Source organism: Zonotrichia albicollis, chromosome 6, assembly GCF_047830755.1.
Source record: "Zonotrichia albicollis isolate bZonAlb1 chromosome 6, bZonAlb1.hap1, whole genome shotgun sequence".
Lineage (NCBI taxonomy): Eukaryota > Metazoa > Chordata > Aves > Passeriformes > Passerellidae > Zonotrichia > Zonotrichia albicollis.
Window position 1 is genome coordinate 48,587,003 of NC_133824.1, and position 13,866 is coordinate 48,600,868.

General features: G+C 51.9%; 1 protein-coding gene and 1 pseudogene across 1 annotated transcript; both read right to left on the reverse strand.

The window, feature by feature from the left end:
* Positions 1–6,360: 6,360 nt before the first annotated feature.
* Positions 6,361–7,212, reverse strand: LOC102073334 (mas-related G-protein coupled receptor member B4-like). Its single transcript, XM_014274958.3, has one exon. It carries the CDS (start codon positions 7,210–7,212, stop codon positions 6,361–6,363), a length of 852 nt encoding a protein of 283 aa, XP_014130433.3.
* A 4,972-nt stretch (positions 7,213–12,184) lies between these two features.
* On the reverse strand, positions 12,185–13,001 carry LOC141729282 (mas-related G-protein coupled receptor member A1-like; annotated as a pseudogene).
* Between the last annotated feature and the right edge of the window lie 865 nt (positions 13,002–13,866).

Genomic DNA, 13,866 nt, shown 5'->3' on the forward strand with positions numbered 1-13,866 from the left:
CCGCCGCCGTATGGATTTGAAGATGGTGCCGAAGCATGTGGTGAGGGCGGAAGTAAGGAGACGGGGGGCGGAAATGCAGTCAGTGTGCTCCAGAACGCATGTGCGGGAGAGCGGGGAGAAGGGGTGGCCCCCGTGGTATGGCGTAAGACCAATCAAAGCGCTCTATTCAAATTAAGTCCTTATAGGGCAAGAACCTCCCCCAGCAGGAGGCGGGGGGACCCCAGGGGGAGGGAACGGCCCGACCCCCGCAGCAGGGGGCGGGGTCAGAGCCCCGGAAAAAGGCAGAGCAGCCCGGAAGTGCGGACTGACTCTGCTTCCGGCTCTGACTCTGACTTGGTCTGGGACGAGGGAGAGTCAGGGAGTTCGGATTCAGAGAGTTCGGATTCGGATTCTAGCTTTAACAGAGAGAGATCAGCGGCATACAAGGTTTCTAGTCGCAGGGCTCCTGCATGGGTGAAGGGGTCATTAGAGAAAGACCGAACTCCGCTTACGGATTGGCGGAAAATAAAGATGTTTTGTGCAGAGTGGAGCCCGTCTGCTAACCTGGTGCTCCCGGTCCGCGTGAAGGGAACAGGCGATAACCAACAAAGGACTTACTCCCCTGTAAACCCAAAGGAAATCCAGGCAATATTCAAAGCGATTGCAGACAAAAGAATTAATTCTGCCATGACTACCACACTTATTGATGGCGTTTTCGGAGGAGATGATATGTTGCCTTTTGATATTAAACAGACGTGTAGAATGATTTTTGATGGTGCAGGGATGATAGTTTTTAAACAGGAGTAGGAAGATCAATGCACAAAGGAGCTGGCCCAAGTGACAGGACCTAACCATCCACTGCATGGCTCCAGCATACAAAGACTCATGGGCAGACACCCCACTATGATCACCCCCCAGGCGCAGGCTGAGAGCTTGCGGGCTCATGAGGTTATGACAACCACCCGTGCTACCCGAGAAACTATCCGAGCAGCGGCTAAAGTAGTAGCCAGTCCATCCCCATGGTCAACCATCAAACAGAGTGAGAGCGAGAGCTTCACTCAGTTTGTGGACAGACTTCAGGCAGCACTGGACTCCTCCTCGTTGCCGTCAGAGGCTAAAAGTCCCGTGCTGACAGACTGCCTGCGCCAGCAGTGTAACTCAGCCACCAAGGACATTTTAAGGTCACTGCCACCTGAAGCTAATACAGCAACCATGATTAGGCACGTTGCAAAAGAAGAGCATCTGGCCCCCATCCAAGCAGCAATTCACACTGCAATAACCAGTGTGATGGCATGCCTTGAGTGTGGCCAGGCAGGCCACCTGGCAGTAAACTGCCCCCAGCCAAGGCACCTATCAGCAACAGCTCCACCACACCAAGGGGAATATTGTGGGCACTGAGGCTGCGAAACCATTGTTACAGATGCCAGACCGTCGGGGCCTGGGTGGAATCCACAAGAGCCCGACAAATTCTTACAGTTCACCTGGGCACCCAGTGGCTGCAAAACACCCGTCTTCCTCCAGAGAAGCTTTTAACTGTCTTGCAGCCACATCACCCCAGTTGGGCCATAGGCCGAACGTGGACAGTTGTCCTTCAAGAGTCAAAAGAAAGAGTAAATGTGCGAATTATCAGGCTCCAACCATCGGTGCCCTGAGCGGTCAGACCAAACAAAGTGATTAAAAGCGTGCCGAAAAGAAAAAACGCAACCTACCCTAAAACCCTACCCACTAGAGTTAGCAAAGTCCCAACCGGCCATGCGGAAGTCTTTCAGACAGACCGCGCAGCCAAGTCAGACTCAGACCCGATCCTTCGTATGTTAGAAGCTACCTTTATATCCCTGAATGAATCCAACCCTAACCTAACCGAATCCTGCTGGCTTTGCTACGATGTCAAACCTCCCTTTTATGAAGGAATAGCTTTAAACACTCCCTTCAGTTACTCCGCAGCTGATGCCCCTCACCAGTGCAGATGGGAAACCCCTCGCAAAGGAATCACCCTGAGTCAAGTCACAAGCCAGGGCAGATGCTTTGGCAATGAAACCCTAGCTAGGCGGAGAGGCAACGTCTGCACCAAAGTTGTCAAGCCTAACAGGAAAAACAATAAGTGAGTAGTCCCATCCACACCTAAGATGTGGGTTTGCCAGCGATCTAGAGTGAGTCCCTGTGTGTCTCTTGCCAAATTTGATGACTCTAACGATTTTTGTGTCCAAGTTCTGATTGTTCCTAGGGTCCTGTACCACTCAGACGAAGAGGTGTACCACCTTTTTGAAGAACCCAGCCGACTCCACAAAAGAGAAATAATAACAAGTGTAACTATTGCGATGTTGCTCAGTTTAAGAGCAGCAAGAACGGCAACGAGTGTCTCAGCCCTAGCGACACAGCACCAAAGACTGTCCCAGCTGCAAATGACCATCGACGAAGACCTGCAAAAGATCGAGAAATCCATCTTCTTCCTGGAGAAGTCAGTCTCCTCTCTCTCGGAAGTGGTCTTGCAGAACAGGTGAAGTCTAGACCTCCTGTTCATGCAGCAAGGGAGCCTGTGTGCCGCCTTGAGAAAAGAGTGCTACTTCTATGCAGACCACACGGGAGTCGTGAGAGACTCCATGGCAGAACTCAGAAACAGACTGACTCAGAGGCAGAAGGACAGAGAAGCTCAACAGAGCTAGTTCGAGTCCTAGTTCAATCAATCACCATGGCTAACCACTCTGATTTCTACCCTAATAGGTCCATTGGCATTGCTGCTTCTAGCAGTTACCTTCAGACCTTGCCTGCTGAACAAGCTGGTCTCATTCGTTCAGGCCCGCCTAGAACGGGCCAACATCCTGTTCATCGAGCAGCGAATCCAACCAGGGAACACTGCCAGCCACAAGTCCTAACCTTGACTGGCAAAAACTTACTCAGATTTACCAAACCCCCTTTTCCTTATCGAACTACAACCTTATACCTCATTTCAGTATATGACTACCTCATTCATTTGTGAAAAAGGGGGGGGAGATGTAGCAGATAGGGCCTGGCGTTCGGAAGATCTCGTCATGTTACGGGAAGACAGGGCCCCTGCCCCCTTAGATAAGAAAATTAACATAGGAATGTAGCCCCCTGAACCGGATTCCAGTAATTTTCTACTTGCCCAGGTAACTTTTCCATCCCTACTAACCATAGATGGTAAGGACAGACCCTCACCTGACGTAGAAGCCCCTTAGACTATAAAACCCCACGAGAAGAGAGAATAAAGGCCTTTGATCCTCCACCGCATTGGTGTCTGCGTGTTTCTTAGGCCTGAGCGACCCCGGGGAAGGGGGTCACCGTGCTGTTTCCTGAAACCAGGCCACCTGCCTTGTATCAGAAGGCAACAGTTGGGTTGGTTTTCTTTTTGCTACACAGGCAGTGAGTTTTGTCAAAACTCCACTCAAAGAATAGAATAGGTCATCTTGTCTTCCTGATTCAAAAATCTCCCCGGGGAAGGGGGTCGCCGTGCTGTTTCCTGAAACCAGGCCACCTGCCTTGTATCAGAAGGCAACAGTTGGGTTGGTTTTCTTTTTGCTACACAGGCAGTGAATTTTGTCAAAACTCCACTCAAAGAATAGAATAGGTCATCTTGTCTTCCTGATTCAAAAATCTCCTTTGCTGGACCATGTCCCATTCTCTGACTGCCTTCCCTCTCCTGACAGGTTTCTGCCATTTCTCATTTCTCTTCCATGAAGGGCCATGGTCCCTCCAGCAGCAGAGGGATGCGGGTGGTGCTGGTGGCACCATAATGGTGTCAGCACTGCCAGTGCTGCTGGAGCATCAGGCTGCTTCTCAGAATCAACTCCCTTTCTGGTAAGAGGACCAGGGTCACTGCCAAAACCTGCCCTGGGCCCAAGGAAACAGAGCTGAGGCAAGAATTCCCATTTTTTTATTCAAATGCAGGCTCACACTGCCCAAGGGAAGGGCCACAAACAGTTGCTTTGTGTTGATTTGGCACAGCCTGCCTTTTTGGTAGGAGGGGAGAGCCACAGAAAGGGGCACCTGTTAGAAGCTGCTGGAAGCTTCCACCATGTCTGACAGGGCCAGTTTCTGATGGCTCTGAAGATGGACATGCTGCTGGCCCAATTAGAGAAGTTGGTGACACCTCCGTGAAGACATTTTCAAGAAGAAAATCAAAGCAGCACACAGACAGTTTTTACCAGGGATGGCGAGGCACCGCTTCTGGGGCCACTCTGCTGCAGCCGCTGCCATCTTGGTGTGGCCTGTGGCAAGCCTTGCCTGCCTGGCTGCCCCTAGCCAGCCGTGCTGTGGCAGAAGGGCAGGGGCAGCAGTGGCAGCTAGTCCTTCTCAGCACCCTACATAAAGAGATGTGCTAAATTGCGCCAGCACCTGCGGTGGCAGCTGCTGCCTGCATGGTGGTGGCAGGATCATGTGGGTGCCGGTGAAAACATGGCGAGCGATTTCCCAATGTGGATCCTGGACACGACCAACCTTTTGGCACTGCGGAATATTGGAAGAATCTTTGAACCGATAGAAGTTGTTGGCAATGGTTATAAACGGCTATGAGCAGATTTTCTTCTAGTCAGAGAAGAGAGGGATGTGAGGACCTGTGAGGGAAAACAACATGGCAGCACCAAGGTGAAGGCTCCCTGGTGCCTTCTCTTCTCCAGGCTCAGGGACCCCAAGAACATCTCCAGCTCAGAGACCTCAGAGAAGCCACAGGGAGGGGGTTGATGTGCGGTGGAGACAACAATGACAAAGACAGATGTCACCCTGCTCCTGGAAGGGGGTGGCCGGGCTGAGGAGCAGGGATTGCTCCTTCCATTGAAGCAGCACCATCTGAGCCTGCTGAGGGACAGGCCAAAGCCAGGGCAGAGGAAGAATTTTTGAAGGCACAAAATCACCAGCAAGGAAAGCAGTAAAAACCAGGTTTAATATTAAGCAAACCAATGTGCTATCCCTATTTGTATGTTTGTGTGTGTTCAAGGGCATATGACAAAAGGACAGTGAAGGATTAAAAGGAAAGTGGCCCAAAACCTTTACAGCACTCAAAAGTACTTGAGTAATACATTAAGCTTAGCAATTCAGCAGAATAATATCACTTAGCAGCATTTAAACTTATTTATGCCTGATAGTTCCTTGCAGGCCTGCCCCAGTGAGATGTCTCAGGTACTAACACAGCTGAGAGAGCAGCATTTCTGCCACATTTGCCAGAGCAGATGCAGACGTGTGTGCACACAGCCAGCCAGGCAGGCAGAGTGAGTGCAAGGTGCCTGTGAGCAATTGCCCTGGCAGGCAGTGAAATGCTCCCTGCGGATCCCTTTGCATCTCCTCCCTGGGCCAAGGGCTTGGCCGGCAGCCCTGGGGGGATGGGCCCAGGAGCCGTCGGCCTTCGGGGCTCAGCCCAGGGCAGCAGCCGGGAGAGATCCCAGCTGGGAGAGGCCCCAGTGCCAGGGAGCTTCTGCTCAGCGCTGCTGGGCCCAGCAGAGCTCCAAGGCTCTCCTTTGGGGCCGCTGCTCACAGGGCCCCAAGGCATGGGCGGCACTCACAGCAATGGTTCAGCCTGGCCACACTTGGGGCCGGCAGCTTCCTGAGACAGTGGCAGAGCAGGGATGCTGCGGCATCCAGGGCAGTACAATAATTTCCAAGGGTGTTGATAAAAGCCCAGGAGGTGGTTGAACAGCAGCAGTTACTGGAAGCAGAGGGTGTTTCTGATCAGCGCCACAGGAGCTGAGCCCAGGGGCTGCTCCTCAAGGCTGAGGCCTAAGGAGCCTTTGTGAGATCCCAGTGCAGCCTGATTTTAGGAAAATTAATCCACAAACATCAGAGGTTTATGTCGAAAAAGGAGACTGAGGAGTCTTTTGACTTTATTTGAGTAAAGGTAGAGGCTATGAGGCATTCCCCTAGGATCTCTCAAAAGTTGGAGGACACTGCCTCTGTTTTTATCCCAATTTCCCTTCTCTTTCCCCATTAGCTGAGCTACTTGAGAGGTACAGACTTCCCCAATATACCTGATACCAAAGATTTCCCTCTAATGTATAACTCACCCTTTCAATTTTTAATTCTTACAGAATTTAGGGGGTTTTATTCCCCATTGTTTCTTTCATCTTCCAATGTCTAATTTCATTTATCAGCAAACCTTAAGTTTCTTTGTAAATGGAAATATCTTCTTCCATTCATCAATCAGTGGAATCCTTCCCGTTGTTTCTTGTATCTCCCAGTGCTTGTTGCATCAACCAGCAGACCCACAGCTTGTTTGTAAAGACAAATCCGCTATTCCTCTCACTGGAAAGAAGGTAGGTGATGCACCAGCAGAGGGATGGTGACACTTTAGATATTTATTCATCAGGTGAATTAAGCAGTCCCTCAGCCACAGTCCCAGAGTCCCTCAGCAGTGCAGCAGGAAGATTCAAAGGCTCAGACCCCCGTATCCATGGTGGGATCATTTCTGTGGGCAGTGTTTTCTTCTGCCTCATCAAAGACCCTCTGGAGGGAGAGCCGGAGGGACTCCACAGAGCAGGGCCTCCAGCACCTCCCTGCCAAGAAGTAGATGAAGGGTTTGATGCTGCTGTTGATGCAGGTGAAGAGGAAAAGAAAATGGGAGGGCACAACAATGTAACCAAGCTGCTGCAGGAAATTGCAGAGGATGAAAAGGAGAGTGAAGAGACCAATGGAGATGATAACGATGTCGAACCCCTTGGGTTGCTGCTGCTGGGAGCCCCACATGGCCTTAATTAAATTAATTGTTCTGGAAATGACCAGCACAGTTGTGGGTATGACAAGGAGCAGCAGCATGATGACCCACACGGTGATGAGGGCTGCACGGCAGTGCTCCTGCTCGTTTGATGGGCACTGGGATGTCAGTGTGGGAATCTCAGTGAAGAGAGCAGAGAAAGCCCAAAACTGGACAATAAAAATGACAGAAGTCAGACCGTCAGAAAGATCACGGCGGCAGCAGAGCTTCCAGAGTTCTTGGATAAAATCCATAAAGATGACAGACATCATGAAGTGCGGCATCCAGTAGCAGGAGAACAAAGAGAGCCTGAAAAGGAAACGCAGGTAGAGCAGGGGCAGGATAAGAGAACAGGACAGGTCCTCCACCAGGAGGATAAGGGCAGAGGGGACTGTGAGGAGAAGGAAGAGTAAGTCGATGACAGCCAATACATGGATGAGAAAGTTTTCATCCTTCCGGCTGAGGAGGCCGATGACAGCCCCGTTCCCAGCCAGCCCACAGAGGCCGATGAGCAGTGTCACACTGTGGGTGGCCATTGTGGTGACATCTGTCTCACACAGATCATCTCCTTCAGTGGGTGAGGCAGGAGATGGGAACACGGTGGTCACCTCCATGGATGGATGCTGGGCAGGCAGTGGGATGTGGCCCCTGGCTGTGGTCAGAGTGGATGGGCAGTCAGTGCTTGGAGAATCCAGGGATGGACCATGTGGCTCCTCAGCAGCTCCCTGCAGTGGGAAGGATTCAGTGGGGAGGAGTGAGATGTGCAGGGGAGAAGGGTGGTGGAAATTGTGGATTGTGAGAGGGAGGTGGAAGGGTTGGGCTGTTTGGGCACAAAGCAGAGGAGGGGGGAGCTGGGGAGGGCGCTGCAATCACCGGGAGAGGGTGTCAGGAACAGAGCAGCTGCTGCAGGAGAGGAAGGTGGGGTAGGGAGGAAGGCAAACATTCCACTGACCTGTTCCCTGTGGGGCAGAAGCAGGCAAAGGGCTCTGTGCAGATCAGCGGCGCTTCCTGGTCCCTCTTGCTCCTTTGGGATCCATGTCCTAAAGCGGCTCCTGGCAGGTCAGGGACATGAAGGAGAAAGTGCCCAGATCAGCAGGAGTTTCCCACTCCCATCCTGTTGGCTCCTCTCTGTGTCCTGTCCTGGTGCTGCTCCCCAGGGCTCAGTGCAGTCCCAGGGCAGTCGGAAATTGCATCTTTGGCTACGTCAGAATTTCCCTTCCTCTGAGCTATATATCTTCATTTTTTTGCAACAGAGGAAGCGACTTTTTTTAAAAGCTCAAAATGAAATATTTTTCAAATGGCTCCTAATTTCCTCCTAAAGAGAAACACTCCTTCCCTGCAGAATGTTCTCTTCCTCCTACCTGAGGGGTCATCATCTCTCTAGCAGCAGACGGATGTTGGTGGTGCTGGTGGCACTGGAATGCTGGCAATGCTGAGTCAGCTGCATCCTTGTAGAAGTAACTCTGATTCTGGGAAGAGCTCTGGGCTCATTGCCAAACCCTCCCCTTGGCCCAAGGAAGCACAGATGAGCTGCTCCCTATCCTATCCTATCCTATCCTATCCTATCCTATCCTATCCTATCCTATCCTATCCTATCCTATCCTATCCTATCCTATCCTATCCTAAACTCTGCACCCCATTCCCACCCCGCTCTCCATCCTCACCCCATCCTATCACATCCCACAGCTTTCCCAGATGGAGCCGCTCCCCCACTCTGAGCGTGGCCTGTCAGGCTCTGCTCTCCTCTGGCTTTGCCAGCATCCAGAGCCCCTCCAGCCCCCTCTGACCCTCTCCTGACTCCTCCAGCCTGCTCTGACACCCCAGAAACCACCCAGGGCTGATTTTTTTTTCCCCCTGACAGCCTGACTTGTCCCAGACCCCGGCAGTGTCCCTGCTCCTTCTGGCTGTAGAGTTGTAGGATCCCAGATGGGGGAGGAAAACCCAGTTCCTATGCCCTCCTCAGGAGAATCCAGAATGATAAGTGCAGCTGGAGCCAGTGCAGAAAGAGATAAGGCGGTCCACAGTATTTTTGGGGCAAGTTCCTTACAAGAAGCAAGAGCACATGGAGAAAGGAAAAGTTCAAAGGTAACCTTTAATATCTCAGCACTGTGAATATGAACACAAGAGACCCCTCTGAATGATCCTCCAGGATCAGGAGAGGACTTGGAGAGGAGATGAATTCATGGAAATGAGTCCTAGGAAAGTTATGTTTATGTACTAGATAAGAAACATACTTTAATGACTCTGTGTGGTTATGACGGATAAAACAAACCCCTCTTGTAAAGTCTCACCATGCACAGATCACGGAGAGATCTTTCTGTGTACATAAGGAATTTCTACTTCCTAATCCTTCCCATTGTGTTAGAAAGTTTATTTCAGCCGATTCAATGCCAAGATAAAGACGGAATGTACAGGAGAACAGAGAGGAGCTAGGGGGGCCCTGCGGTCACCATGAGAGGGTGGCAGGAACAGAGCAGCTGCTGCAGCAGAGGAAGGTGGGGTAGGGAGGAAGGCAAACATTGCACTGACCTGTTCCCTGTGGGGCAGCAGCAGGCAAAGGGGTCTGTGCAGATCAGCGGCGCTTCCTGGTCCCTCTTGCTCTTTTGGGATTTGTGTCCTAAAGCGGCTCCTGGCAGGTCAGGGACATGAAGGAGAAAGTGCCCAGGTCACCAGGAGCTCCCCATTCCCATCCTGCTTGCTCCTCTCTGTGCCCTGTCCTGGTGCTGTTTCCCAGAGCTCGGTGCAGTAATTAGGGGTGTGGGGGAATGAAAAATTGCAACTTTGCCTACTTCAGAAATTCAGTTCCTCTGAGTTATTTCTGTCGGGTGTGGGGGATTTTTTGGCGTTTTTTTCCCCCCTACAGCGGAAGTGGCTTTTGTCAGAAGCTCTACATGAAGATTTTTGTGATTGCCTTCTCTTTCTCTCCTGCGGAGAAACACTCCTTCTCTGTAGAGTATCCCATTCTGCAACTGCCTTTCCTCTCTAAATAGGTTTCTACCATTCTTCATTTCTCTTCCCTGAACGGTCACTGTCTCTCCAGCAGGCAGGAGAGGGATGCTGGTGGTACTGGTGGCACTGGAATGCTGCTGGCAGTGCCAGCAGTGCTGGTGAGGCAGCCTAGTGCTTCTCAGAAACAACTCCTGTTCCAGGAAGGTCTCACATCATTGCCACAGCAAGCTCTGGGCTGAGGAAGCACAGCTGAGCTGCTTCCTCCTACCCTGATCCCATCCTCATCCCTGCTCCCCATCCCCCCGCCCCCCCCCCCCCCCCCCCCGCTCTCCATCCATCCTCACCCCATCCTATCACATCCCACAGCTTTCCCAGATGGAGCTCTTCCCCTATTGTGAGCATGGTCTGTCAGGCTCTACTGTCCTCCAGTGGGAAGATTTGGGATTGCCGGCATCCAGACCCCCACCAACCTGCTCGGACCCTCTTCTGACCCCTCCAAAACTGCCTGCAACAGTCCAGATCGTCCCCAGAGCCCCCTTTTCACCCCCAACAGCCCTTATCCTGCCATGATCCTTTGGGGACCCCAGCAGTGTCCCTGCTCCTCCTGGCCATAGGGTTCTTGCACCGAGGAGGGAGGAGGAAAGCCCAGCTCCAATTTGCTCTTCAGGATCACACAGAATAGTAAATGTGGCTGGAGCCAGTGCAGAAACAGATTTGGAGGCCTGCAGTGGTTTTGGGAGAAGTTCTGTAACAAGCAGCAAGAGCACATGGCCAAAGGAAAAGTTCAAGGCATGGTCACATTTAATATCACAGCACTCAGTGAATGTGACCACCAGAGACCCCTCTGAATGATCCTCCAGCATCAGAAAAGGACTTGGAGAACAAGGTGGATGCAGTGAAATGAGCCCTAGGAAGGTGATGTTTATGTATTAGATAAGAAAGACAGTTTAATGACTCTGTGTGGTTATGATGGGTAAATCCCCTGTTGTAAAGTTCTAAAGTCTCACCCAAACAGAAATATGGAGAGATCCATCTGTGTGTCCTTTGGAGGCAAAGAATTCCTGCTTTCTAATGCTTCCCATTCTGTTGAAATGTATATTCCAGCTGATTTTGTATCAGTCCCCATTCTCATCTCCACTCACTCCACTCTTCTCCCCCATCCCATCCCATCCCATCCCATCCCATCCCATCCCATCCCATCCCATCCCATCCCATCCCATCCCATCCCATCCCATCCCATCCCATCCCATCCCATCCCATCCCATCCCATCCCATCCCATCCCATCCCATCCCTGCTTTCTGCCTTGAAGTGCTGCCCATTGGTCTCTCAAATTGAGACATTTGGGATCAGCAGCATCCAGACCATTCCTGATCTCCTCCAGACCCTTCCAGAACCCTCTGACCCTTCTGGACCCCTCTGATAACGTCCAGACCATCCCTGGGGCCGCCTTTTCCCTTATGACAGCCCCGCTCCTGCCCTGCTCCACCCAGAAACATGAGCAGTGTCTCTGCTACTCCCAGCCATTCCTGCTTTTGTACCTTGAAATTTAAAATTTAGCAAAGAAATAACACTTTACAGCATTTAGCTGGAATGGTATCTCATGGTGATACTTCCTTCCAGGCTTGCCCCAGTCAGATGTTTCAGGTACTAACCTAGCTGAGAGAGCAGCATTTCTGCCACATTTGCACCAGCAGATGCAGACGTGTGTGCACACAGCCAGCCAGCCAGGCAGAGTGAGTGCAAGGTGCCTGTGAGCAATTGCCCTGGCAGGCAGTGAAATGCTCCCTGCGGATCCCTTTGCATCTCCTCCCTGGGCCAAGGGCTGGGCCTGGAGCCCTGGGGGGATGGGCCCAGGAGCCGTGGGCGTTCGGGGATCAGCCCAGGGCAGCAGCCGGGAGAGATCCCAGCTGGGAGAGGCCCCAGTGCCAGGGAGCTTCTGCTCAGCGCTGCTGGGCCCAGCAGAGCTCCAAGGCTCTCCTTTGGGGCCGCTGCTCACAGGGCCCCAAGGCGTGGGTGGCACTCACAGCAATGGTTCAGCCTGGCCACACTTGGGGCCGGCAGCTTCCTGGGACAGTGGCAGAGCAGGGATGCTGCGGCATCCAGGGCAGTACAATAATTTCCAAGGCTGTTGATGAAAGCCCAGGAGGTGGTTGAACAGCAGCAGTTACTGGAAGCAGAGGGTGTTTCTGATCAGCGCCACAGGAGCTGAGCCCAGGGGCTGCTCCTCAAGGCTGAGGCCTCCCAAGCACGGATCAGAGCCCAGAGCGGCCTGGAAAGGGGCTGGGGATGCAGCAGCACAGGGAGGGTGATCCTGTGGGTATTTATTGATCAGGAGACTCAAGGAATCTCTCAGCCACTGTCCCAGGGTCCTTCAGCAGTGCAGTGGAAGGGATTAATAGGCTCAGATAACTGTGTTCACAACAGGATCACCTCCACAGGCAGTGTTTTCTGCTGGCTCCCCAAAGACACTGTGGATCGCCTCCCTTAGGGACTGCATAGAGAAGTACCTCCTGCACCTCCCCATGGAGCAGTCTCCAGCAGCTCCCCATGGAGTAGTCTCACTTCCAGCTTCCCACAAAGAAGCAGATGAAGGATTTGATGCTGCTGTTGATGCAGCCAAGTAGGAAAAGTGCCTGGGAGGACACAACTGTGTAACCGAGCTGCTGCAGAAGAAACCAGAGACTGAGGGGCAGACTGAAGAGTGCAATGAGGAAGACAACAATGTCAAGCCTCTTGTGTGGCCGCTGCTGGGAGCTAGGCTTGAGATGAATGAAGAGGATTGTGCTGGAAATCACCATGTGTACAGCAAATAGAAAAGGTTGAGGGCGTACATGGAGGTGAGAGCCACCTGGCATTGCTCCTGCTCGTGTGACTGGCACAGGGAAGTCACCGTGGGATTGACAGCAAAGGAAATGAAGAGGAGGACCAGAACAGGGGAGTCATCAACACCCACAACAAGTGTTCGGACACTTGGCAACCACAGAATACCAGGCAGAGGATGGATCTGCACCTCTGAATGCTGATGAATGTCAGCCGGTACAGCCCTATAATGTAGGTGAACAGCGACAGCTGGAAAAGCAAGCTCAAATACATCAGGGGCATTATAGCAGAGCAGGAAACCTCCTCCACAAGGAAAAGCAGTGTGGAGGGCAACATGAAGATGAGGAAGAGGAAGTCAACGTTGGCCTGTTTGGAGATGAAGTGGGTGATGGCATTAACATGCACGAGCCAGAGAACAACTCCATTTCCAGCCAGCCCACAGAGGCCAACGAACAGCATCATAAAGTCTATGGCCATGTTGGAGACATTGATCTCACACTGAGCAGGTGTGTCAGTCGGTGAGGTGAAAAGAGGGGACACGGTGCTCACCTCCATGGATGGATGCTGGGCAGGCATTGGGATGTGGCCCCTGGCTGTGGTCAGAGTGGATGGGCAGTCAGTGCTTGGAGAATCCAGGAATGGACCATGTGGCTCCTCAGCAGTGCCCTGTAGTGGGAAGGATGTGGGTGGAGGAGGACTGGGGAGGAGTGAGATGTGCAGGGGAGGAGGGCAGTTGAAATTGTGGGGTGGGAGAGGGAGGTGGGAGGGTCGGGCTGGTTAGCAGGAGGCTGATAAATAACTTGAGAATGAACATTTTCAGTTCTTCTGAAGTTTTTCAAAAGCAAAATGGCCAAAACTTTAAAGGATGTGTAATAGATAGATAATGGGATGATTCCTCTCACAGTTCAGGGATGAATACTGTGTGAATATTAAGAGAAGCTTTATTGATGTATGTTATTGCAGTCTGTTGTTCAGATGTCCCCTGTTCTCCCCATAGTCCCCTTCTCTCCCCTCTGCACTGTTGCCATCAGAGAGCCTGAGTCATCTAGGACAGGTAGAAAGAAGGGTCTACAAAAGCTTGTTGCTGGGGGGGGAAGAGGTGCAGCATGGGAACACCTGACCCTCCAGTCAAGCTGCAGGAAAGCAGGCTCCAGCAATAAACACAAAGAAGGGCTGACTGACAGACTTTGGGAGGGGCCAGGTTTAGCTGATGCAACCCCCGGGGTATCAAAGGTGAAGCATCCATCTTGAAGATCAGCCAGCCACATGGTGGGCAGCCATGAGGGAAGCTCCCAGGCCTGCTTCTCCTTATTTAGCCCTTTTGTTGCATTTTTTGTTAAGGTTTAATAAACCTTTAAAATTTTAAAAAGTAGGTGGTTGTTTCTCAGAGGATGTAAAGGCTGGCACACAGGATGGCAAA

Bases quoted from the DNA above. Each gene is read 5' to 3' on its own strand.
- LOC102073334 (XM_014274958.3), bottom strand. From the start codon at position 7,212: ATGGCCACCCACAGTGTGACACTGCTCATCGGCCTCTGTGGGCTGGCT.